The sequence below is a fragment of the Falco biarmicus genome, chromosome 3 (assembly GCF_023638135.1).
Source record: "Falco biarmicus isolate bFalBia1 chromosome 3, bFalBia1.pri, whole genome shotgun sequence".
Classification (NCBI taxonomy): Eukaryota; Metazoa; Chordata; class Aves; order Falconiformes; family Falconidae; genus Falco; species Falco biarmicus.
The window spans coordinates 91,072,876-91,099,678 of NC_079290.1; the positions used below are offsets into that span (position 1 = coordinate 91,072,876).

Below are 26,803 nucleotides of genomic sequence, written 5' to 3' on the forward strand. Positions count from 1 at the left end.
CAATGTGCTAACCATGTTTGCTGTTGTTCCAAAAGGCTTGGGGGCTCCTGGAGGTGACAGGCTGGAACAGGGAAAGGAAAGAGAAAACAGATGTGGGGCAGAGCAGCTCCTACACCATGAACAGGTCATGGTGTTCCAATGCTCCTTTCAGCAAGGGCTCTCCCAAGCACTGTCCTTTCTTTCCTGTCTGCCACAAAGGGTAGCTTGATGCTTTTGAAAGACAGTTCCATTTTATTCTTCCATACTGGGGAAATGCTATTTAATCATCTTTATAAAATACTCTAAGGTAGCCAAGTAATAGGTGCTACATGACTTCATTTCCAAATAATACTTTCAAGAAGTCCTGGGTATGTCCTGTATCATCCAAATTTGTAACTCCAGGTCCATGAATTCCTCTTTAAAAGGTCCTAGGCCTTTGAAAACTGAAGAAAGAAGTATCTATGGGAAACTGCTGAGACAAGCCTCAATACAAACATGTTGTGAGCATGGACTGCCTGTCACTTAGTGATTCCATGCGTGTCAAAACACAGTATATTAACATGTTTTGAGTTTATCCTACAATGAAATACGGGGCAAATCTCAGCTTTATAAAATGATCCCTGGCACCCCTGTGGCAGACTGACTTCATGACAAACAGAACCAGCAGACAGCACACAATAAGGAAACAAGAAAGTTTATAGTGACGGTGTAGTGTTAGTATTCAAGACAAGGACACATAAACCCCCCTGCTTTACAACTGAAATGCAAATACATTCAAATTTTTAAAGGTTTTATTTTGCCATCAGTAACAGGCACAAGGAGATTTCTCTTTGAATGTTATTTATAGTCCACTCCTTTAGAGTTCTATTGCAACAGATGTGAACTTGGTCTCATTTTCTTTCTGGGGGGATATAGCTGAGCGGAATTTCCTACAGAGTAAAAATCTGTAATTGGACTTAGCCTAGCACTGATTTTAAATTGTGCTGCTTTTTACTCCGAGTGGACCATTTACAGAGAACAGGTATGGGTGTACAACAATCAAACAGGCAGAAAGATACCACCTCACATCCATGCTGAGCAAGATGGGGATGAAAGATGGCTTCAAAAAAAGCCGAAATGACATCATCAATATGCCAGAGGAAAATGACAGGTTTTAGCAAAAGACTTTTTATGGCCATTTGTCAGAGGTCAATCCACTTGAGGTCAACAGCTCAGGCACTGTGATGCTGTGAAACCTTGTTTCTACCATTCCGGTTGCAGCAGTTCACTCTTTCCTCTCACTATTTCCACCTGGCACAGAAAAACCAAGAGCACCTCTTCTTTGGCAATTTGCTCCCGTTTGAAACTCCACTCTCTCTTACTAAACAGGATCTTGCAGCAGCTAGAATATACCACAAAGAGTGTCTACACAGTTTGGGTACCCTTTCTTAATTTTCCTGTATTTTTGGCCAATCTTTGAAACTTGTAGTACCACTAACTGTTGTTTGTTGGGTTTTTTCTTCTCCTATTCATTTAGCTAAAAAATAGACATCAGCAGTTTCAGATGCATAGCAGAAACATTTCTTAAGCACATAACTAAACATGATAATGTCTAATACATTTCTGAAGCAAGAAAATAAGATGGCTATTCCAGGCAAAAAAACCTGCATGCACTTAAAAACAAAATGTGTGGGGAAAAAAGGCACATATAACACTCTTGAAACCTTGTATGGCATATGTACCAGTCAGATTCAAAGTGAATATAAGCACAAAAATGTAATTCTAGTTCAAAACAGGGACTTGTACACTTTATACTGATGCTTTTTCCATATAAGTTGACTGCATGCAGGTAACTGGGTTTATTCTGCGTGTGTCTAATAGGCAGAGGCCACTCCTAACCACAAATGTAGCAGAAAGACATAAAATGATCACAAAGGAAATTTGTCAACGAAGCTTAATCTAATCACACAGATAACAGCAGAATGGCTAATTACACTGGTTAAAAGCAAAACATTTGTGTACACACAATTCTTTTGCATTACACCTGTGCTGATATCCAATTCTACACATTCTGTTCTTTTGGGTCTCTACTGCCATACAAAAGAACAGTTTCAATAAAAGAAATCATTATAGGCAGAGCTTCCAAGCAGTTTTTCAGCTTTTGGTGGATGATCCAAACTCCCTCAACCCATCACAGAGGAATAGTAAGCTTGGTACAGTGTACAGCCTGTAGGTATCTAAAGCGCCTTCACCTCCTCTGCTAGGAGCAGCGGTCCCTTAAAAAAAATCCACCAGTTCAAATGAGCCCTGTGTTCACTCTTATTTCTTCACTTATTTTAGGTCACTGTGTAAATACCTACTGAGCTTCTTTTGTGATATGCTTTCTGAAACAGAAGAGCAAAAATGTAAAATATCACAAAATAAGGGCTTTATGTGACCTGAGGGCAACATGTTTTGAAATCCTTCCCCTCTCAAATTTAACCGCAGGATGAATGAGACTAACAGCCTATTTCAATATTGCCTTTTAGGCATATCTTTGAGATTAGTTTCTATTCATTTCCCCAGTTCATAGAGTAAAAAGAAAAGCAAGCTGTAAAATTATTTCAGCATGTCCCTTGCCAACACAATGTGGTTGAATTATTTTCTGCAATTCCTACATTTTTGGAGGATGAATCCCAAGGTTGTAGAGGGTACCTGTGGGAGAAAGGCGTACTGGCCTTCACATTTCAGAACATATACTCACTAACAGTGGCCTTGAATTGAGGAAGTCTCGCTCTCTCTATGTACTGAAAGCAGGTGATAGAAGTAGGAATAAATGAAGGAACATGCACAATAATACAAGAAGAGGATGTGGAACAGAAGAGGGAGGTGCAAACACTTCTACATTTCCAAATGTATTCATTGCCTCACAGATCATCACACAACCTGAATGAAGACAGATCTTAATTCTTCTCTCCCTCAGGATTTCAGGTAGTGTAAATATTCATATCAAAATAACTAGCTTTACTTCGGCAGTCTTAAAAATTGAGGTTAAATTCTTTGGAACTGAATGGTTAAATGATGGTGGTGTAAAAGCCACACAGGGAAGGGAGTGCTCATTTTTTAGTACAAAGTGTAGCCCTTAGGAAAGCCCTGCGCCAAGGTGCAGTGGTCAGAACACAAGCCCAGGTTGGGCAAAAACAACATAGCCTGGGAGGGCATAAACTTTCCTTACTTAAGGAAGAGAGCCTTAATCAGGCTACCAGTCAATTTAGGATTAGATGACTGAACACAGGCTGCAGGGCAGAACAGCCTCCTACTGATCCTGGAATTGAACACACAAGAGAGCATGAGTCTGTAGCATGGTGTTTTGGATGCTCAGCATTACGTGTACTGGTTCAAGCCTTTACTTTATTAATATCAAATAATACTGGATTGGGCATCCAAACTGTTCCTTTCCCAGATTACTGAAGTGGCTAGTAGACCAGAGAACCTCACAGAAACACACATGTTCTTTCAAGTCTGAGAAAAGTTTGATTACTCCATGCAGATTCAGTTCAGGTACTCTTTGGGAGTATGGAGTATGGGAGGAGATGGAGATGTCAGTTTGAAATTCTTCAGGCAAATATGTATACATACCTCAGCTCTGTTCCCTAGATACGCTCTGGGAGTATCAGCATCTCCAGGCACAACAGTAAGACCTATCTGATTTGAAGGTCCTAAAAATGCTTAGGTATGAGCCAGGCTGCAGGGCATTCACCTCTGAAGCACTCCCGAGAATGCTTCAAAGCAGTTGTGGAGCCCTGAGAAGCTTTGAAATCAAAACGTGAGGATCCCAGAGATTCCTAGCATCTTTAACACTGCATGGCAGCTGGCTTTGAGGACGGTAGGTTTTGATTTAAGCATGTAAAATGTCAGTGAAGGTAGATTTAAATATCCAGTTGCTGCTGTACTAATGCTTAACGTTTCGCCTGATGCCATCTTACACTGACTTTAGCACATTTTAGTAGTCCTTATGCTGGTGAAGACAATGGAAATTTCTCAATTTATCCTAATAGTTGTCAACAGTATTAGATTGATCTAAAATAGGCTAATAAGAAGCACAGGTTTGTTCTGGATCTACATATGGAAAATCAGTTTTGTCCTGGTGTTGGTTTTTTTGTTTGCTTTGGGTTTGTCCTGTAAAAAATATACTTATAAAAAGAAGCAGAACAAAGACAGAAAATCTGCAGGTTCTGATAAGCCACTGGAAAAACAGAGAAAATTTCTTGTTGTTTCAAACGGGAACTATTTGGGGTTGTATGTAAGATAGAAGAGTTTACCTGAAAAACAGTAATTAACAAATCCAGCTATAACTTCCAAATGTGGGTTTATCTACATCAAGAACATACAAAACTCTACAGATCTCTAGTAGCATTCAGGATACATATAGTAAATTGCATGAATTCACTGTGCTTTTTTCAGCAGAAAATATCAATGCAGGAAGTTTAAAGTAATAGAAAAAAGCTTGAAGCAGCACAGTGAGCAATGATTCAGTTTCACTCCCTCAGAATCAAAGAATAATTCTATAAAACTTAAGCAAATGATTTTTGAAACAAGTTTGGGTTTTGAAAACATTTCTAGCTAAAATTGTGCTCATCTGATGAAGAATAAAAAAAAACAAAACTGAAGACATTGAGAAGTAATGGAAGGGAGAAATAATGCAGGTCTTTAAAAGAGACATATTAGCTGACTGTACTTGGTCTCTGTGCAATATCTTACCTATTACAGGGACACCCTCATACTGTATTGGAGAGGGTGCAGGCAATTTCCCACTAGTAGCTTTTTATTTTTTAGAAGTGAAGAAGTAGTCATCACGTCTCTCTGACACTCATTTGTCTCAGGCTGTATCAATGGAATCTCTCTCAGTGTCAACCAACAGCTTCACTTTGGACCTTTACAGAAAGCTAAATGAAACTTCCAAAGGACAAAACATTTTCTTTTCTCCTTGGAGTATTGCAACTGCTCTCGCCATGGTCTACCTAGGTGCAAAAGGTGACACTGCAACCCAGATGGCTGAGGTAAGCTCTGAAGTTAGCAGAATGTCACCTTACAGGTGGATCCCACATAATTGACATTATTCTTCTGCCTATAGGGAACAGAAAGGAACAACATGGGAGAACAGTGCTGCAGGTCACTGTTCTTCCACTCTATTTCCAAGATCTCCCTGTTCTGCACTCCCTACATCTAGCTTACATTTACAGTTCCCAGATCATTGCAAGTGCTCTGCCACAGGGAAGTTACTGACAGAGACTACTGCTGGTCTTGCTTGGAACTCTACCTTCCATTTTAATTGCCCTTTGAACAGAATAACTCACCTGATATAGTTAGTGCCCCAGTAGTAATGAAGAGACAACTCTAATTAAAAAAATTAATATGGAGCTAAGATATGCTAGAAAAAGGAAAGCTGGAGATAACATCACTGATTCTAGAGCCCAGCTGTTCTGGAAACAGTGTTATCTGCCTTCTCATCCTGCATCCTGAAGTTAGTAAGGTCTTGTGAACACCTCTGGCTGCACAGGAGCAGTACAAGTATCTTTGCTTGTGACACAGTTGGTCCATAAATAAGGTAATCTCCCCACAAATAATGGAGACATACCAGTGCTTGAATATGATTTCACTTAAGCCCACTTTTTCAGAATTTTTTGATCTTTGTACTCTTAGCTAATACACACTTAAACACATTAAATGCAGTTTTACACCATTTGTGTCCCAGTAGTAAGACCCTGAAGTACACTATGCTCTTTGTTAAGCTTGGTCATGATCTGCAAATGAAATCTGTGCAGCTAAGCATGAACTGGCCATTTATCTAAATAAATTGTTTGAGCCATACTATTGATCTATTATTAAGCAGTAAATGTGACTAAAATCTATATAGTAATGATACAGCTATAGAGACTAAATCGAGAGTAAGGACTTGTCCTCAATAACTTTAATAGACTAACATTGGGCATGACTGGTGAATTACTGTAGAAGACTAACACACATAACCCTTGGGCACATTTATCTTCAAAAACCAAGCTGCCTTTACGAATATTTATCATCATCACAGGTTCTTCATTTTAACCTGACTGCAGAAGGTTCATCTGAGGCAAGACCTTCTCTGGGAAGACCAAGGAAGAGAAAGATGGTATTTATTACAACAAAAAGCTCAGAGAAAAAAAATCTCTGAGAATGGGATAGTTCAACACAGCTACTGCTTTAGCCGTCTAACATCTGCTTGTCTTCAGGCTCTATCTACTCTCTCACTTCAGTAAGAACTATACACAGAAAGAGAAAAAGTGAAAAAGCAGGTAATGTTACTGTAAAGCTCATGAACTTAGGCCTTCAAAAGCGGAACTGAGACACTAAACAGCATTTTGATTGGCCCCAATACTGTCTTTCTTGGTTTTAGCTGGTCTGTGGAAATATCAACAAGTCAATTGTCCTAATATGCTTAGGATGATCCTATCGCTTCAGGGGTGGTGGTTTTTTTTAGTGAAAAACAACTACTTCATGCACACCTGACTCCAATGCTACCTAATAAACTCCCTTCCACCTTTCTCATGCATGGACACATCAGGCAAATGAAACTCCCCTTTAAGCTAGCACATGCTGATTCACCCTTGTTCATCAGCTCTTCAGAGACTTGCCACCAAGAGGAACTGCCCAGATCTTTTTCATCAAATGAACTCCCTAAGCACCAAAACGCTTGTAAACTCAAACAAACCACATTTCTTTAGCACAGAAACTAAAAGAACGCTCAAAGAAACTAGATTAGACAAATTGGAAATAAAAAGGGGAAGGGGGTTATATCATTCTCTCCCTTCTCCCTAGATGGTGGGGGATGAATCATGACATCCACACTCATTTTAGAAACTCACTGACTTTCTGAGTAGTAGCAAAGTCTGCCTAATCTGGTCCTTCAGGTATTTCCCTCTATTATCTCTTCAGTCTGTTCCCATCCCATTGCAAAACGCAGCTTCTGCTATCCTGCGTCCTCTGGCTACCAAATTCTTTCCTAGGTGGGAAGACCAGAGCAAGGAATGCCACCTGACCAACCTTATGACAAGTCATCATGAGTCAGTGGCACAGACTCTCAGTGTCTCACATGCAAGGCCCAGTATATACCACAGAGGTGGTGGATGGCGGGGAGCAGCTCACAGGTAGCAGCTTATTCCTCTGTTAGCAAAGCAACAGCTGGAAACAACTGGCAAGCAAGCTCATGCTCCCTAAAACCATCAACACTGACACGCTCCCTCCAAAATCCAAACAGCAACAGCAAAATCCGTGTGAAACAGAGAAAATTTGAACAGTTGCTAAGTCCGTGCCCTGACATTAGTGTCTGTCAGAACAAAGCAACTCCTCAAAAGCTGCTTGTGAAAGTGAAAATTAGTCCTGACCATGACTGAAATGAGGAGATTCAACTTCCTGGGTGCACTATCAGCTGATGCCCAAAGGCCTACACAGCACTGCAGAAACAGATCATTGCCCTACAGACAGAAAACAATTTGTCTGGTTATACATAGTGCTGCAAATATGCAACATACTGAAAAAAGATCTCCATCCCCTGAAACTCCTTGTTAATTAAAACAACCTGGACATTTTAAATAACCACAGCAGGTACAAGACTTCAGCCAGAAAAAAAATATTCCATGCTAATTAGTGTTTCTTTCCAAGGATCCTGAGCGTAAGCAAGCTGAAAACATCCACTCTGGCTTCAAAGGGCTCCTGTCTGCCATCAACAAGCCCAGAAACACCTACACGCTGAAGAGTGCCAACCGACTGTATGAGGAAAAGACCTACCCGTTACTGCCTGTGAGTTGAACATCTGTATTTGAGAATATTTTGACATTAAGAGGGATTATCAATAGAGATGATAAAAAAATTCCAAATGATAGCACTGTGGTTTCAGTCAGAACATGAGGACAGCCATACGAAGCTAGCCTTGGACAGGCAAGAAGTCCCTTGGTCTCCAACAGTGGGCAACAGTTTAGGAAGTGCACGAGGACAGGGCATGCTGTGTAGTGGTGCTTCTCCAGAATCTGCTGTGGTCACCAAGTGATCTGCAGCTCAGGGACTTCCTGAACCAGAGGGCGTGTGTACTTAATAGACCTTGATGAGCTGTTCTTTCACATTCTTTGCCTTTTGAATCTACTGCAACCCTTAGCACCAGGAGTTCCACAGCTGAACTATACACTGTAGGAAGTGCCTGTGCCTTTTGAGCCTGCTGCCTGTTGGCATCGTTATTGGTTGGTTTTTCCTCTAAAGGCCACTTCTCCATATCTCTGATCATCCTTGTCCCCTGTCTCTGTATCTTTCATCTTCCAGCATTTCTGAGACTGGGGAGGCCAGAGCTGCATAGAGAACTCAGACCACAGGCACACCATGGCTCATACCGCGCCATTCTAATACTTTCTCTTTTGTTCCCTACTCCTTTCTTTGTAACTCTTCAATTTGTATTCACCTTTTTGGCTGCTATTGGGCAGATAATTTTTCATGCAGCTGTCCATTATAGCTTCAATACCTCATTCCTAAACAGTAATAAGCACTTTCTATACCTTACACTTCACTGGATCATGTATAAATATTTTAATATTTATATTTTAATGTAAACATGTAAATCTTGGTTTTATAGAATAAATACTTTAGCACAGATCCCAGCACATACCCTTGTGGTACTCTAGTAGTAATAACCCTTCACCATGAACATGAACACTATTTCCTCCTACTCTTGGTTTCCAGTGTTTTAAACAAACCAGACATATTTGTGTAGTCCCATGGATGCTCAGCCTTTGGTGGGAAGCCTTATGAAATGCTTTTTGGTAATCCAAATAGACTGTAATGGCTCAGCCTTGTTAGCCATATGCTTCCTGACACCTCCAAAAAACTCCAACAAACTTGTGATTCAAGACTTCCCATTACAAAATGCTGTTGACACTCCTCCAATACATCATGCTCATCCATACGCCCACTTCACCTAATCTATTCATTTGCCCCGTACAGACTCATGAGTTTGTAATTACCTGTATCTTGGAAATCTTTTCAAGAACTGACGTTGTATAAATCATTTTCCAGTGTCTTGGAAGGTGATTCTAAATGATGTTACTGTTCTTTGATCTTGGAGCTTGTTTGGTCTCCTGAGTAATTAGTAATTTGTTCTGCATGTTCGTTGTTCATCTTCTCCATAATGTCACGCACATATGCTTTACAGAGAACCTAGAGAATTTCCTGCTGGGAATCTCCATGAACTGTTTCACAGCAACAGCAATGCAAATGTTAATTTTGCTTTTCTGCCATTACCTTATTCTACCAGAACATTCCCTTTATACCTGATCCTCCACTGTCCTCACAAACTCTCGTCAGGTTTCTCACCTCTGCAACAAAAGAGCCTTGTTTCAACTTTATATGAGACTGTTCTTCCCTTTTGTACTGAACTCTACATCATAAAGCAGGAAAAAAGTATTTAAATTATATAAAAATGTCATTTTGAGAAACTGTTAAAAATTATGAAGATTGTTTTATGGATATTTCAAATTACAAATTTGCACCTTGGATTTCAAACACACAAATTTGAAGCATCAGCTTCCTTGAGGCTGAAGTTTGATCAGTCCTTACTTAATATTAGTATAGCATGTCTCAGACATTATTTTCAGGGTTATCCCATTTAAAACAAATTATATTTTCTTCAGTTATGTATTAGCAGATGGTATAATCTGTTGAAGTGATTATTTGTAACATTTTTATAACTCAATTTTAATGAAGTAAGCGTACATTTTCCCATTTTATCTTTCAGAAATTCTTACAGCTCATTACAAGCTATTACAATGCAAAGCCACAAGCTGTAAACTTTAAGACAGCTGCAGAACAAGCCAGAGCACAGATCAATCTGTGGGTTGAAAATGAAACTGAGAGTAAGTACTACTCTGATGGCCTTTTTCTTGTGTCACTCTCAAATCATTTGTATTTCCATATTTATTGCTCTTGCAGCCAAGGTTCTATGAAAGATGGAAACTCAGGGGAGGTGATGAGCAAAGTGCAGTTAAATAGCTTGAAGAATGCCTCTCTGCAAACCCAGCTGATGCTCCTTACGAGGTCCTTCCCTGGATTCTTCATGCCATAGCCTCTTCTGAATCATTTCTGTTCAAAGGGAGGCACAGGTAGATACTGAGTGGCTCCACGCTGATTACTGAGGGGTTTACTTCTGCATTCTTCAGCTGTTTGCAACCAGCTCCACAGAACATACAAGCTATTCCACTTTATCCACTTTCCAATGCCATTTACTAATGAAATTGCAATAAATAAATTTTTAAAAAAAGATTTAGAGGTACTTCAAAATCCAGTTTTACCACATGTACACCATGAAAAATGTACAGTAAAAAAACATCCCCAAAGCCAACATTTTTGCTAGACAGGTAGGCACAAACAAGGCACAACTAAAATTGGCAAGTTACACAGTCACGCTGGAGTAACAGTCCTATTTGTCTGATTTTGAAGGGAAAATACAGGATCTGCTGCCTGCAGGATCTCTCAACTCTCGCACTGTGTTGGTCTTAGTAAATGCCATTTATTTCAGAGGAAACTGGGAAAAGAAATTTCTGGAGAAAAATACTTCTGAGATGCCCTTCAGACTGAGCAAGGTAAATTCCTTGTCTATATGTCTATTGTCCTATGTCAATATGTCTGTTACTGAAGAGCAAAACACCTCTAAATAAAGCTGCAACCCATAAACCTCTAAAATAAAGCCGCTACCCAACAGCAGCTGACCAGCATTTCATATGCCATGGAAACAGTTCTCATAGCTGGGCACATCGTATAAACTCCGTGAGAACAGCAACTGTGAAAACAAGTCAGCATTATCTTATTTATAAATGTTAATGAGAATACGATTTTTAATTAATAGCTCTTCAGTATCAAGCCAGTTGAAAACACTGTGGTTAAGTAGCTTAAGGACAAGAGGAAATGTCCATAAGCACCAAGGTCCAATTTTCAAACAGGACTGCATTGCTTTTGAGAGCAATGCTTACACACCCGCAGCTCTTTTCTGCTTTTGAGACAGTCTATACTGTGAGTCCAAGGAAACTTAACCAGCTGGTCTTTCTTCATGCACCCTGGGTGTTGCATGAAACTTCAGAGGGAATTTTCATAGGGGTTTGTCATTTTTGCTGAGTGTGTGAAGGTGACGTATTCAGTATGCACCGAGGGCATATTATTGAGTATTTAAAGGATCACGCACTGATGCCTCACAGTAGCTGACTGCATGCGTATTTTTGGGCTGTGCCAAAGACAAGCAAAAATATTTGTCAGTGGAAGCATGTATCTTGTTTGACATAGATTACAAGTGCAAACACCTTTTGTATGCCAGGCAATGTGAAGCGATTGTGTCATCAATGTGACTGTATCCGAAACCTACTACGCCTTAAACATGCGGGTTTAGGATCCGTCATGGTTACATGGTTGTGGTGGGTTGACCCTGGCTGGCTGCCAGGTGCACACCAAGCTGCTCTATCACTTGCCCTCCTCAACAGGACAGGGGGAAAAATATGATGAAAAGCTCATGGGTCAAGATAAGGACAGGGAGATCATTTACCAATTACTGTCATGGGCAAAACAGACTTAGGAAAATTAATTTAACTTATTGCCAACTAATCAGAGTAAGTTAATAAGAAAGAACATCAAATATAAAACACCTTACCCCCACCCCTCCCTGCTTCCCAGGTTCAGCTTCACTCCCAACTCTTCTACCTGTTCCCCAGAGCAGTGCAGGTGGATGGGGAATGGGGGTTGCAGTCAGTTCATCACACGTTGTCTCTGTCACTCCTTCCTCCTCACACTTTTCCCCTGCTCAAGTGCAGAGTTCCACCCATGGAATACAGTCCTTCCCATCCAACATGGGTCCTTCCCATGGGCAGCAGTTCTTCACGAACTGTTCCAGCACGTGTCCTTTCCATGGGGTGTAGCCCTTCAGGAACGGACTGCTCCAGTGTGGGTCCCCATGGGGTCACAGGTCCTGCCAGAAAACCTTCTTCTGAGTGTGCTCCTCCACACAGGATCACAGGCTCTGCCAGGAGCCTGCTCCAGCATGGGCTATCCATGGGCTGCAGCTTCCTTCAGGGCACATCCACCTGTTCCAGCACAAGGTCCTCTGTGAGCTGCAGGGTGGATACCTGCACCACCATGGTCTTCACCATGGGCTGCAGGGGAATCTCTGCCTTGGCACCTGGAGCACTGCCTCCACCGCCTTCTGCACTGACTTTGGTGTCTGCAGAGGTATTTCTCTTACATTTTCTGACTCCTCTCTCCCAGCTGCTGTTGCGCAGCCGTTTTTATGTTTTCTCAAATATTTTATCACAGGGGCACAACCAACATCACTGATTATCTCAGGTTTGTCCAGTAGCAAGTCTGTCCCAGAGATGGCTGGAACTGGCTCTGCCTGACATGGAGGCAGCTTCTGGTGTCTCCTCTAAGAACTCACCCCTACAGCTCCCTGCTACCAAAAGCTTGCCATGCAAATCCAAGACATTGGTGCACACAGAGGGTTTAGTTCATAGGATACCTGACAGCAAATCCCACAATCAAATTTTTGCGCTCAAATATAACAATGTAAAGGAAAGAGTGGATATATTAGTAAAAGCTCTGGGGACATAATACAGCACAGGAGTTCAGAAGACTATTGGGTAATCCAATTCCATTTTGTAGTCTGGTCCTCTATGGTTTGGGGAAGAGGACAAGCCAGCAAAGGTCACAGAAAAAAATATGGTTCAGAGGAAGAGTGAGACAATCGGTATTACCCGGAAGGATAAAGCAGGCAAAAGAGTTGATGGGGGAAGAAAGTCAACATTTCCTGCCTCCCCCCATCAAAGCCCTTACTCCAAAAATTGAACCTTTGGGAGAAAACATGAAACGCAGTAGTTACTCACTTATCAGAACTAACTCCTTTAATTTAAAATAAGAAATATATATGATTCAGTTAGCAAGTAGATAGCATATGTATCTATTCTTTTTAAAGATCCCAGTGACTTTGAAAAGGAGGTATATATGATACTATCCAAAGGAAAGGGTACTCAGTGTCCAAATACCGCAGAATCTTGTACTTGTTTACAAATTTTTGCTTTCAGTTCAATGAAGCAAATAAACTTTATCAACCATTTTAAGGAATGAAGTAACACTATACTTTATGTCTGATTTTTTTCACAGACCAGGACTAAACCAGTACAGATGATGTTTCTGAGAGATAAATTTTTGATACTCCGTGAAACCACCATGAAATTCAAAATCATTGAGTTGCCGTATGTGGAAAATGAACTCAGCATGTTTGTTCTCCTACCAGATGACATCAATGATAACACTACTGGTCTGGAGCTGGTAAAACTGACCTACTGTTGCATCACATACACTATAAGACAGTAACAGAAACAGATTAAAAGAGTGCGGAAGAACAAGCTTCAAAATCAGGGTAGCATAGGTTCTGATGTGTGCATACTTCGTTTCATAAACTGTAACACCATGATTTCTCAGCTTAGGATTCAGGGCATCTCATAATATTGAAAACATAGTATTTTACTTAGGGATACATCTAAAAACTACATCCACACAACTGTCTTAGCCTATTTTGTGTCCTTTCTATTGACAGAACAGAACAACAAAAAAAGCAAGGATCAAATCTGAACCACCGTGCCTTACAGTTATCTTCTCCTGAGAACTGTGTTCATTCATTTTTGTCATTTGCAGTCTGGATTTGCACCTGATATTTTGTGGTGTGGTTTCTCAAACTAAGTGCTGACTACCCTGACCCAGAAGGTATCAACATGACCATGCCAGTATCAGTCTCTGACTCGAAACAGATCAGGGCAAACACCTTTTTATTTGTACCTGAGCTCTCATGCATTCCACTTATTTAACACTACTAAGAGAAAAGTTAGCCATATACACACATAGCGAACGCCTATTAATATCATTATGAGTCACATATTGCAAAAAAGCAATATTCTTCATACCACAAAAAAAAAAAAAAAAAAAAAAAAAGATGAACTACTTCAGGCCTATACCTTACCACCCTTAAGAAAATAAACAAGAGTGTAACCCACTCAGCACTTTGCAGGATCATGCCCTATGAGTATGGCACATGTTCCAGCTGTACCCATCGCTGGTAGCTGGGCTTTGTTTTACATGTTCTTGATGAGTGTTAAGACACTGGTACGTACACATTTTTTGTCTCTGTCCTTTGCATTCTAACCATTTTCTTCCTCAACTCATTTCAGGTGGAAAGAGAGCTGACCTATGAGAAATTGTCTGAATGGACCAAATCAGCCAATATGATGAAAGCTGAAGTGGATCTCTATCTGCCCAAGTTGAACCTAGAAGAGAATTACGACCTTAAATCCACCTTGAGCAGCATGGGGGTACGAAACGCTTTTGACCCAGTTCAGGCTGATTTCACAGGGATGTCAGTTAAAAAGGATTTTTTCATCTCAAAAGTTATTCACAAAGCTTTTATGGAGGTCAATGAAGAAGGTACTGAGGCAGCAGCTGCCACAGGTTCCCTGGTGCTGAGATCAAAAGCACCAACAATGACTTTTAAAGCTGACCACCCTTTTCTCTTCTTCATCAAACACAACAAATCACAAACCATCCTCTTCTTTGGCAGACTCTGCTCACCCTAGTCAGTGTAACTCCTCGCCCTGCAGAATAGGAGATGCTCGCTTGCCAGCACTGAGGCAGACACCAAAACCGGAAACTCCTACTGCAGCTGGGGGGGGGGCGCAGGGAGCAGGACCTTAACCCTTTCTCCATCAGACCACACGCCTGACAGCCCAAGGCACAGCTCCTCCTTGCCTCCCTTCTACCCTGAAGGGACAACCACAGCCGTGCCATGGGAGTGCACAGTGCCTTGCATCCACTGAGCAATCCTGGTTGTCATGCAGACCATGATGGCCATCAAGGGTAGCTCTGTCCTAACCGCTATTACCTACTGCATTTCTACCCCTTCCCCCCACGGCAGCGTGTACAAATGCGTGCTAACACAGTCCCTCCCCCACCTCCGTGACCAGAGCCCCTGACCCAGATGTGGCCTCAGCACGTAACGCCAACCGCAGCCCCGAGGAGGCCCTTGCCTTACGGCTGGAGGCAGCCCCTCCACACCTGTAATAAGTAACTAAGGGTAATTTGCTGCTCAAAGGGGGTTTTAACAATAGGAATGATCTAGCTGCGACAGATTTGAGAACGTTTTGTCTGGCGAGAAAAGAGTTAACTGTTAACCATGAGGTTGGAGATGTACCTTCTCAAGGCCAATGCTAAACCATAATCTCATGTTACTATGACAGCCTTTGTCTTCGTCTAGACTTTAGTGTAAAAAGTTTAGTTTTGTAACATACAGCTTCTTGCTACAGGGCTGAGAGCATAACCATTTGCTTAAACCGGCCTTGAAGTTGAGAATAAAAGGGCTGTGTTACTTGTTGGAATTTGCGAGCCTGGATGGAGCTGCGACTCCCCAGCCGCCCAGCGCACTGTTTTTGCTTTCCTGTCTTAATAAATACTTAGTCAATTTATTTCGGACTCTAGTTATTTCAAATTCAACTGTAACACCACCCACCGCCCGTGCCATCCCCTTGCCTTGCTTCCACATCCCAACTCCCTTCATCTCCAGTTAACCTCAAATTAGCTTCACATGCCACTCCAGATTCCCTTTTTTAAAAAAAGAAAACACTTACTCTGTAAGGGCTATTTGCCTCACTCAGACCCTCAGTTATGCGAGGAGGGCCAAGTCCATACGGTTTCCGCCTACAGCAACAGCTCACTTTGTTCAAAATAACCCCCGCTTCAAAAACGATTAATATGAATAACAACCTCGCTTGGACTGAGGGTGTTCTCTGCCAGCTCCGCCACGAGAGGGAGGCAGAGGCGGGAAACCACCGGCTGCGGCGGGCCGAGGCGTGCGGAAACACCAAGGGCCGGGGCAGAGCGCGAAGGCCGCCCGCTGCGCTGGGCGGCGGCCATTTTGCGGGGCGGGGCGCGGCGCTCCCCCGCGGGCAGGGCTGCCGCCGCCGCCCGGGGCCGGGGCCGAGGCTGGGGCGGGGCCGCTGCCGCCCTCCCGCAGCCCCGCAATGCTTCCGGGGAGAGCGAAGGGCCCCGGCAGGAGCCTAGCGCGGCGCCCCGTAGGGTGAGTGCGGCGGCTCCGTTGTCTGGGAGGTGTCGTTTTCTCTGGGAACCTTGCACTTCTGTGTTTTTAAAGTAGAGGCTGTATGGCTTTTTAATTCCACCCCCCCCCCCCCCCCCTTCCGTGACGTGGTTTTTGCTATTCGTCAGCTGGCGTCGCAGCGGTGTGTAAGGGAACGCTTTTTATGTGTACGAGTTGCACCGCGGGAACGTTGAGTTTGAACGTCTTTTACTGTGCCAAGGCCGGTGCGGGGGCGGAGGAGGGTCCTGGGCTTGCTGGGACGGCGCCAGACGTTGGGGGCTGCCCCCCGCCCCCGCTGAGGCGCAGGGGTCGCGTTACCCCCTGTCCCGCCTGCCCCTGAGGAGCCGTCACCTGGAGCGGTCGGCGGTGTTACCCTGCAGGTGTTTTAACCTCACTTGCAACTCCCCAAACGCTAAATGAAGCTCTTTTCCCCTCACAGAGCTTGCTTTGGTTCAGAGGATGGGGAAACGGGCGCCTGTGCCACAGACGCAGCTTCCTCTGTGGAGGTGGACACCACCTTCATGTTCCTCACCCAGAGTTCCCCCTCTGGCTGTATTTGAAACAGGTGGCTTGTGACTCCCCCGAGGCATCTGCATCTACCGGCAGCTAATCCATGTCCTAGTCTTGGTGGGATGTGCCAGCTGGGCCACAGCCTGGAGGAGAGCTGCACCCTGCTCTGGCCAGGCTTCACCCATAGCAAAACCGGTAGCTGGGCGAGATGTCTTAACTGCTACTTAATCTAGATACAGCATTTCTGTCCATAAACTGTCCTAAGGCGTAAGTGTCTACTGCTGAGAATATATGCTTCAAATTCATTGGGGTAGGAATGCACAGGCTCAGGGCATCCAGAAACCTCCACACAGGTGCCTTCCCACAGACCTTCAGAGCCCACAGGGGGACTAGAGCGAGGACTGAGTTGCTATCAGTGAGCTCTTTGGTTAGCTGAGGGTTTTGCAGCAAACAGCTTACAATTGACTGATAAATACGTGCCTGAATTATACGGGTTTTGTTCCTTAAAGTGTGGTCATTGTGTGTCATCTCCAGAACTGCTCAGACGAGAAGGTTATCGGTAGTTACGTTGGTATTCCTGAGCTGCAGAGAAAGCACAAATCACTGTACAGATACAATTCCTAGCCTTGTGTCCCAGCTGGTGAAATACAACTTTCAGTTTGGGTAAATGCACTGATTTTCAGGTAGGCAAATAGTGTGAGTTGTGTCCTTTTGTTTGTAAATTCTTGCCTGTCGTGGAAGCCCTTCAAAACCTTTCTAGATAATAACTGCTTGCTGCTGTCGCTATTCCCCTGTATTTTGACTTCCAGGTCAAAAAACTTCATTGCTACCAATCTGCAGCTGTCAGGACAATAGGAAATTTCTGGTCTTCACTGTAACCAACATGAACTGAAAATGCTAAGTGCCTCCTATTCCTCCTACTTGTGCTGTAAAGTACTTGTTTCAGACAGAGTTGGAGGATTGTTTCCATCTAAGCCTGTGCTTCGCCCCATCCCTGACCCATGTGTCCCTTGTGTCCCCCTGTCCCTCCACAGTTATGGGAGAAGAGAAACAGAGAAGTTCCTACTGTTTATAGCAAAACTACTAGCAAGAAATTTCCTTAGGTAGGAAATCAGGCATGCAGAAACCTGTCCTTTCCACTTATTTAAGATAATGAATCAGTAGTATGAATTTGGGGTTGGTTTTGTATTTTGTAGCAACATATTCACACTAGGCACCACCTTAAGGAAAGAACAAAACACAGAAACTTTTACTGCTGGCTAATATCTTATGACGGTGATACTTATCTGTAATTACCTTAGCATTCTAGTCTTTATTGCTCCTTTTATACATGCATGGTTTAATCTCAGTTAGTTATCTACACAGCTGATGCACGTAGAGTATGTTACTCTACGTTACACATGTTGAAGTGTTCATGTACCATGAAGTTATCTATAAGCAGTTTTTTTTATTCTATTTCTGTGTTGCAGGCAATAAAATGGAACTGAAATGGACTTTGATTTTTTTGCTTTGTACTACAGCAGGAAATTAGTCATCTGTCATGCTGACCAAATAACTGTTTTGTGGGTGGGTTGTGTGGGGTTTTTTTCTTTTTTTTTAATCTTGTAGGTGGAGTCATTCTTCTGACTTCTGCCAGCCAGACTGTTAGGTTTAAAACACAGTGTGCACACACATAAGTAAACTGAAGGTAATACTGAAGATATATAGACTGAAAGAAGGTAAGGGTTTGTAATTCTGCCATTCTGATACCTAACTTCGTGCTCTGGTTTTCCTATAACAGCAAATAATTTTCCTTGTGAACTCAAAAGAGACTTGTTTTATTAAGTCCTAACCAAAAGTACTCTTGTATCTGATAGTCTCAAAAGATGTAGTATTATTTATGGAAAGTTTTAATGACACCAGTGGGAGCTGCTGTCTCTTTAACATATAAGATTGAAATACAAAAGCAAACAATACATTTCTAAAATAACCTAAGTGCTTAATATGGGGTTTAAGGTACTTGTTCCACCAAACCAGTTTTTCATTGGGTTGATAATTTTCCAACCTAATTATGACATTTGCTGCATAGTTTAAACTGGAAAATGTAAAAGACAGAAATTACTTACCAGTTTGTATTCAAATAAATTTGAGTCATTCTTGTTTTGTGTTTTATGTCCCAGGTTCTGTACCATGGATAGCCTCTGTGCAGCAAATACCACTTTTGCACTTGATCTCTTAAGAAAGCTGTTTGAGAACAGAAGTGGGCAGAATCTGTTCTTTTCTCCTTTTAGTATTTCTTCTGCTTTGTCTATGATTTTGCTGGGTTCAAGAGGTAACACTGAAGCTCAAGTAGCAAAGGTATGTCTAAACAAATTTAGTGTATTGAATTCGATAGGGCCACATGAATAATACATTTGTATTATAGTCTGTGACCTGCACTTATGCTAAACCATTATTGTCATTGTGGTCTCAGAGAGTAGAGATCTTCCTTTCGTATATATGTAAGCAGTATATTTTTATTGTTTGTGTACGGGAGCTTCCTTTGGTATGAAGAGGTTCCTGGGTTTCGTTTTGTAGGGTTTTTTGTGGTTCAGGGTTTTTGGGACAGAAAGATCTTCATTAAGATGCACCTGGGATTCTTTTTGTAGGTTTGATGAATCTCTAGCTACAGAAAATATTTTCTTCTACTGTCTTCTCTGGGCTTAATATCAGACTATACATGTTTAGAAAATCTAGCCATGCACATTTAAAAAAAAAAAAAATATTAAAAAATCCACCCTGTATGTATGTGAAAATAGTAGCTGCAGCTTGGCTTTTAAAACTTGATCAGGTGGCAAATGCAGCTTGGCATAGTTTTTACATACGCAATTGACAGTATTAAATTAATAATCAGTCGGTTTTGTTATGTTGTTTGACTCTGGCAGAGTTGAAGAGGGATATAAACACATTTTGTTTTCATTTAAATCTATAAAAGTTTCTCCAAAATTGTATTATATTATTGCCATACTTGGAGATACTCAAAAGCCATCTGGATATAATCCGGGGCTGCCAGCTGCAGTTGGCTTTGCTTGAGCAGGGGGCCTTTGTCAGATGAGCTCCAGAGGTCCCTTCCAACCTCTGCTACTCTGTGATCCTCTGGTGCTTGTGAAGGAAACTAAATAGTGCTGACTCTTCTGCTCTCTAATTTATTATTTGTACATCATCTGGCTGGGTGCATCATATGTGACTTGCATGATAAGCTCCAGATTGGAGGTGTGATGAAAAATCTTTTGGCTTCAAGTCACAGTTTTTAAATCCAAGAGTCATTTAAAAACCCACAGCTGTGCTGAAGCATGTGTGTTTAGAGAAGGCATGGACTCCCCTGAGGATGTTTGTCTTTCTACAGGTGCTTTCTCTGAACAAAGCCAAAGATGCTCATAATGAGTATCAATCACTTCTCTCTGAAATTAACAATCCAGACACCAAATATATACTGAGAACGGCTAACCGACTTTACGGAGAAAAGACATTTGAGTTTCTCTCAGTAAGTAACCATTAAGTTTGTGGTGGTTTTTAGTATAAGGTACTTCCTACCTATTTACTTTGGAGATAACAGGCAAGCTTTGGGTTTTACTTTCCAGATTTTCTAGGCTGAGACCTACCAATGTAATAGATTATATCAAAGCCTGGTATCTGAACTGGATGGGGAAGCTCCTTTTAGATAACCTGTGATCTGAATGCACAGCTGGTGCAAAGCACTATAAAATCCACGGAGTGTAAATTTTGAGCGTTCCATGATGCATTCATATTTTTTGGTTGCAGGACAACTGGTTAACGTATCTTTTTTTTTCCTCTTGATTATATGTAAATATGATAACAAAGAATTGTTATTGCTCTTCAGCAGAGGCAGTATTTTGTAGTTTTTCTCTGTTACGTAAGTCATCCAGAGATCATGCTGTGAGAAGTACATGACTTAAGATTTTCCTTATCAGAATATCTAACTAAGGGTAATAGGTATTGTGTTATACATGTTCCTTTAGATGCTTTGCTAGAAGCAAGAATATGTAAGACTATTTTTCTTTTTTCCCTGGGAGTGATTTACAGTGGTTCTTTTTATGAAGAATGCTAGTGTTTCATTTGTCTAGTAGATAAAAAAATTACATGGCTTGTACTCCTAAAACTTTGCATCTGTATAATAAAGTTCTAACTCTATTAAATGAGAGAGTAGTTGGGGGGTTTTCCTCCCTAAGAAAAATTCTGAACTAAAAGTTTTCTATTAGTCTGAGAGGTTTAACAATGAAGTTTATGTCGAGAGAAGCTTACAAAATCATGTTCTCTCACTGAAGCAAAAAAAAACCCAAACCCAAAACTAGCTGCATCCTTTTTCAATTAAGTCACATAGAACTTTGTAGCATCGTAAAGAAGCCCTTTGACTTAATAACATACAGTGAACCATTCCTAGTTCAAATAGGTGGTATAAAACCTAAAGGAACATGTCAGACTTTAATGGCTGTATATGAAGCTGGAGGAGGAAAGCGGGCAGATTTTCTCAGTGTATTTAAGAATCATCTGTGGCTAAATGAGAGTAAAATATATTGCTGAAAAGCTGTTCTGAATGTCTGTGTTAGTCGTTTATAGAGCTGAGTCAGAAATTCTACAATGCTGGACTAGAACAAACAGACTTCATGCATGCTTGGGAAGATTCCAGAAAACAAATAAATGGCTGGGTAGAGGAAAGAACTGAAGGTGAGTGTTTTGCAAAATGCCCTGTTGTATTTAATGACAGCCATGGCTTGGGTAAACAGCTATTTCAAGATACAACGTTGTCAATTCAAAAGTCCCAAACATTGAACTCTTGCTCTGTTTGGTACGTAATTCTCTTACCTATTGCATATTAATTACAGAGTAGATACCATATTAGATAATAAGTAGACACATGTCAAACTGTTAAAAAATAGAGGTGTTTTTTTTCTATCTATCATAAAGGTAAAATTCAGAACCTGTTGGCAAAGGGGATTCTCAGTTCCCTGACAAAACTTGTGTTGGTGAATGCCATCTATTTCAAAGGCAACTGGGAAAAGCAGTTCAGCAAAGAGAGAACAGCAGAAGTGCCGTTTCAAATTAACAAGGTATGATGTGCTAGAATGTTGACAATACGCTGTTACTCTGAAGTACTTGGAAATTAATACATTTAACTCTGAATAAAAAAATAATCACTCAAGCAGATTACCTTGCGTAGATTGTATGAAATTCCTTATACCCTCTCCCTTTTAACATGAACACTCTGTTTAGTTCCTGTTAAAAGAAACTGTTAAGTTTCATCAAATTACTAGAAACCAGAATAACACATATTTGTTTTATTCTGTCCTTTTGTTTGAGAGAGGTAAACCCTCTACATAGTTACAGAATTTAAAATGGAACAGAAGAGAACAGTCACATGAAGCTGTGAGGCTATTTGAGAGTTATAAACGATTTCACAGAAGTTGGTGAACTGGATTATTTCAGCATAAAACTGGTGTGGATAAGAAAAGAAATTTTCCTTTAGAATGCAGGCAGAAAAGGAGCACTTGTACATCTGCAGAAACTTCTAAATTTCAGTCTTCTTCAGTCAATGTGCTTTTTTTTGGCTGCATTTCTACCATTAAACTGATACAGAATAAATGGGGAGGAGGGGAAAATCTCCTATGAAGACCTCCATGCTATACTTTCTCGCTTTTAGAAGTAGATCAGTGCTATTGAGGAAGAGTTGGCTACTAGCAGGCCACGGCTGCCCCTCAGGATCACCTCAAACTCGGAGTATGCTTCCAGATGTCATTAACAAGAACTGGTAACATGACTTCCTTAACTCACCTGCTTAGAACAAACATTATGCAAAACTGAAGCCCTCATGCCTGACTTCAAATTGTCTGTCCCACAGTGGTGAAATATATCCCAAGTATGCTTGAAAGTGCTCGTAACCATTTTCAAATAGGGAATGTTACTGCTCACCCTGTACTACCTACTACAGCGCTTCAGAAATCACTGGACTGACTTGGTTCCTGACACCTTGCCCCCTCACTGTTGAAACACTGAAAAAAGCTAGCAGAGTATCCAGATAGACTATTCCATTTTCTTTTTCTTGGACCAATGCAAACCTGGGGCCCGTCTTTTAAGATACAACACCAACAGCATGTAGTACTGACAAATAATCTGCCTTTTGACGTGTGATAGAATATTTTGTAGTGCTACCACGCCGGGAAGGTTTGGTATCAGTTTACTGTGGTGATGTCAGAAAGCCCAAGCTTACAGATTTGCGTAGGACTCTTTCCTTTCCCTCCCCCTGGGGAGGCAAATTCAGCGATGTTTCTGTATTGGATGCTGTGCTGTGGTGAGCTTACGACCTAAATCTTAATGTTCCTGGAATAAGGCCCAGGCTAGCTCTGAGATTACCTTTTTCTTTGTAAATATAGTGTTTGGAGGTGGGGGTGGGTTGGGTTTTTTTTCTTTTTTTTTTTCTTTTATCTAAGAGTCTTTGGGATCCAGATATTGGAGAAAGTTGTCTGTAGGGTTGGGGAATGCTGCCTTCTTGGCTTACCCAAGGAACTCACTTTCAGATAGGCAAGCAACTGCGAATCTCTCTCCTTGTAAAACTGAATTACTTAAGTTTGTGTTTTCATCCCACTAATGACTAGCCACGGATGAGCTGCAGAAGTCTGTGAGTGGGATCAAATGAGCAATTGGAAATCCCAGGTGTAACCTGAAGTTCTAAGCTAGTTATTTTGCAGTCTGTTCAGTAGCAAAGAATTGCTTTAACATTCCAGGAGCATTTCCAGCATCCTGTGACATTATTTCTGTGACTCTTGCCCTTCTTATGACTCACTGGATGATTTACACATGCTGTGTGGACTTTTCTTTGCTTATCCATCCTTTTTATGTGTCATTGCTGCTGCAAATTAATTTCTGCTGTATTTTCTGTGGGCATTGTTTTAATGGGCTTTAAAGACAAAAACCTACTTGTGTGGTTATCTCCTGAAGTTAAGGGAGAATTAACTAAAAAGGAGGAAAATAATGATGTAAACAATAGTAGCTGATGCTCCATGTGAAAATGGAAGGAGATAGCAGAGAATGAAATTGGGAAGAAAAATCTTTCCCCTCTTCACCATCCATGTGACTTTTAAGAATTCAAAATAATTTGAAAATTAAATTTAAAATTAAAACTCTCACTTTCTTAGTGTTTTTAGGGTAACTTTTAAATATTTTAATTCCTCTTTGTTACAGCACTTGGAGCTGCATGGACTAAAATGAAAATAAGTACATTGAAATTACTTTGTGTTCATTTAAAGAGAGGAACACAGGCCCTGCTTCTTACCAGCTCTGTTTAGTGCTTGTCAGTAGTTCTTAAATGAGCAAATATGTCTTTCCCCTTTGCCTGAAAGGAAACCTCACACAGACACTTCCACATCAGTAATCAAAAAGCAAATCTCAGATCCTTACCTCTCGCTTTACAGAAGACAGTGGTGGGGCTGTACACTGTGGTGTGTTTAGTTCTCTTGAGTCAAATTCTAAAATGCCCTGAGTAATTGGATGCCTGCTTCCTATTTTGAGACCAGCATACTAGCTCAGTACTAACTGTTGACATCTCTTTATTTTTAGAAAGAGACCAAACCTGTGCAGATGATGTTCAAGAAGGATCGCTTTAATATGACCTATATTGGGGAGTTCCAGACCAAAATCCTTGAGCTCCCTTATGTTGGTAATGAACTCAGCATGATCATCCTGCTCCCTGATGCAATCCAGGATGAATCCACTGGCTTGGAAAGCGTAAGTTGTTGAGCTAAATGCAGAGACAGTCTGTATCCTTCCAGGGAAGGAAGTTTGATGTTGCACATAGACTAGCAGTTCAGTTCCAAAGCTGTACATCATTGGTGCTCAGCACCAGCTGAAATGTTCCACATGTCCCTGCCCCCAGAGTGGTTGGCCTGCCTTGTATCACTGCTGGTCAAGCTGTGTGCCGTTCCCTTAGCCAGAAGCTCTGGAAGAAGCCCTGACCTTCCTCAGGAGCAGAGTTTAGCTGTGGTTATGGTGAAGGCATAGTATAGGTCAGGGGGATTTGGGGGAGCTCTTAGGAAGTCCTCTAGCTTGTCCTGTAGATTTGTTCTGAACAGTTGGCAGATTGTCTCTGGCCCACTGCCTGGAAACAGGCTCACGGGGAAGTGTAGGATTTCTTCTGTGGTGGAGATATGCAAGTTTTGGCTGTTTCATGCTCTGGACAAGGAATTTATTAATAAGGTTTTCTAACACTGACTGCAGAGAGCATTGTGAGCACACTTTTTTCATCAGCCGGTCAACCTGAAGGAGGATCTTTTGGTTTAGAATCAGAAGAACTGGGTTCAGTTTCTTTGGGACCTTGTCATCAGTTCAGCTGTGCCTTTGCTTCCCGTATGTAAGAAAAAGCCCAATGTAACATGTTTTATCAAAGTAAACTATGCAGAAGGGACCCTGATCCTTATTGTATCTACTAAAAGGCATACGGGATTGATGTCAGCTGGAGCTGTAGTGATTGGTGGAAAGTGTAGCTTGCACTTTTGGCTTGAGACACTCTAAACCCTGGAACAAATACGCATGTTATGCATTGTGTCAACACAGTAATCTTGACTTTTGGCTGTGTAAAACTGAATCTCTTCTCATTTTAATTATATTAATTTTGGGGTTTTCTTCAGCTGGAAAGAGAACTTACGTATGAGAAGCTGATAGATTGGATCAATCCTGAAATGATGGACTGTACGGAGGTGAGGGTGTCTTTACCCAGATTTAGACTGGAAGAAGATTATGATCTGAAACCCCTTCTGAGAAGCATGGGAATGCCTGACGCATTTGACTTGGGGAAGGCTGACTTCTCGGGAATCTCAGCTGGAAACGAGCTGGCGCTCTCTGAAGTGGTTCACAAGGCCTTTGTGGAAGTCAATGAAGAAGGCACTGAAGCGGCAGCTGCCACAGCAGCAGTGGTAGCATTGCGCTGTGCAATGATTGTTCCAGAATTCACTGCTGATCATCCGTTCCTCTTCTTCATCCGGCACAACAAAACTTCCAGCATTTTGTTCTGCGGTAGATTTTGCTCTCCCTAAAAAGGAGGTGTCTGTGTAGAAGAGCCACCATTACACAGTAACTTTCTGTTCCTTTAGAACAGGGCTACTCTTTTTGCACTAATTGTCTCTTTCACCTCTGTCTGAATCTAATTCTGTGGTCTTCATCTCAGGCTTGGTTAGAGTAACAGAGCCACTTTAGCCATACACAGCGACTGCCATGTAAAACGACTCCTGCCTCTGTGCACCTGAGCACAGAGGTGTCTTTAAGTTCTTGCTGACAGCAGAAACCTCCCACTTGCTGAGTGAATGCTTCATCTGTCCTTGCACTTCCCATTACACCTTCACTTCTGGTGGCTGTCAGGCAGTGACACCTTGTAGGAACGAAGTTAATTTTGTTTCTGATGAGGCTGGAGCACATCTTTAGCTCCCCTCCTCCTTTTTCCTCCCACCACCATCCTTTTTTTTTTTTTTTTTTTTCCTTTTTTTTGTCCTCCAGATGCCTCCATGTAATGTCTTGACACATTCCCTAGAGATGAAAGGAGTCTTTGGCAGCCTGTTCCAAGTGTTGCTAAGCACCCTGACTAGACAGGTGGTTTTTTGGATAATAACTGAATAAGCCCTTAGGCAGGAATGGGAATAAATTATGTCTTTACACCAGGTGTCCTTATAGAGTGTTCATGGGGTGGTGATCATTGTTTTGTCACCACAGGACTCCTGGGTTTATTACCTATCACCTCATTCTAGTCATTTAACGAAGAATGTAATGAAAAAACTTAACGGTGCCTATGCAGTATTCAAATGGCAAAGCTTTAATTTTCTGTATTGTTATTTTTCCTATTCATAGTTTCTTAAACATTTTTGGTATGGAACAGTTAAACTAAGACATAGCTGAAATAGCTTTCCTAATAGAGTGATCTGTTTTGCTGTTTCTTTTCCTGAAATAATAAAAGAACTCTTAAGTGCTGTAGGCCTCTTTTGTTTCCACAGCCATACATTACGCATTTTTTAAAAAATCTGTAGTATGAAGAAAACAATTATTTCTTGACAGAGTATAACCAGCTTCTATGTAGCTTTTTGGGAACTGATTGTTAAACGTGGTGTTTTCTGAATACTGCGAACCTCAGGTGCTCCCTTGGGT

At 41.5% G+C, this 26,803-nt stretch overlaps 1 protein-coding gene across 1 annotated transcript; it reads left to right on the forward strand.

Annotated features, from left to right (window-relative positions):
* The first annotated feature begins 2,811 nt into the window (after nucleotides 1-2,811).
* Nucleotides 2,812-26,628, forward strand: LOC130145939 (uncharacterized). Its single transcript, XM_056331504.1, has 15 exons — nucleotides 2,812-2,928; nucleotides 4,774-4,997; nucleotides 6,029-6,106; nucleotides 7,636-7,773; nucleotides 9,752-9,869; nucleotides 10,453-10,595; nucleotides 13,153-13,320; nucleotides 14,217-14,617; nucleotides 17,152-17,247; nucleotides 18,802-18,979; nucleotides 20,007-20,144; nucleotides 21,229-21,346; nucleotides 21,587-21,729; nucleotides 24,233-24,400; nucleotides 25,300-26,628. Exons 2-15 carry the CDS (start codon nucleotides 4,830-4,832, stop codon nucleotides 25,702-25,704), a joined length of 2,460 nt encoding a protein of 819 aa, XP_056187479.1. The 5' UTR covers nucleotides 2,812-2,928; nucleotides 4,774-4,829; the 3' UTR covers nucleotides 25,705-26,628.
* The last annotated feature ends 175 nt before the right edge of the window (nucleotides 26,629-26,803 follow it).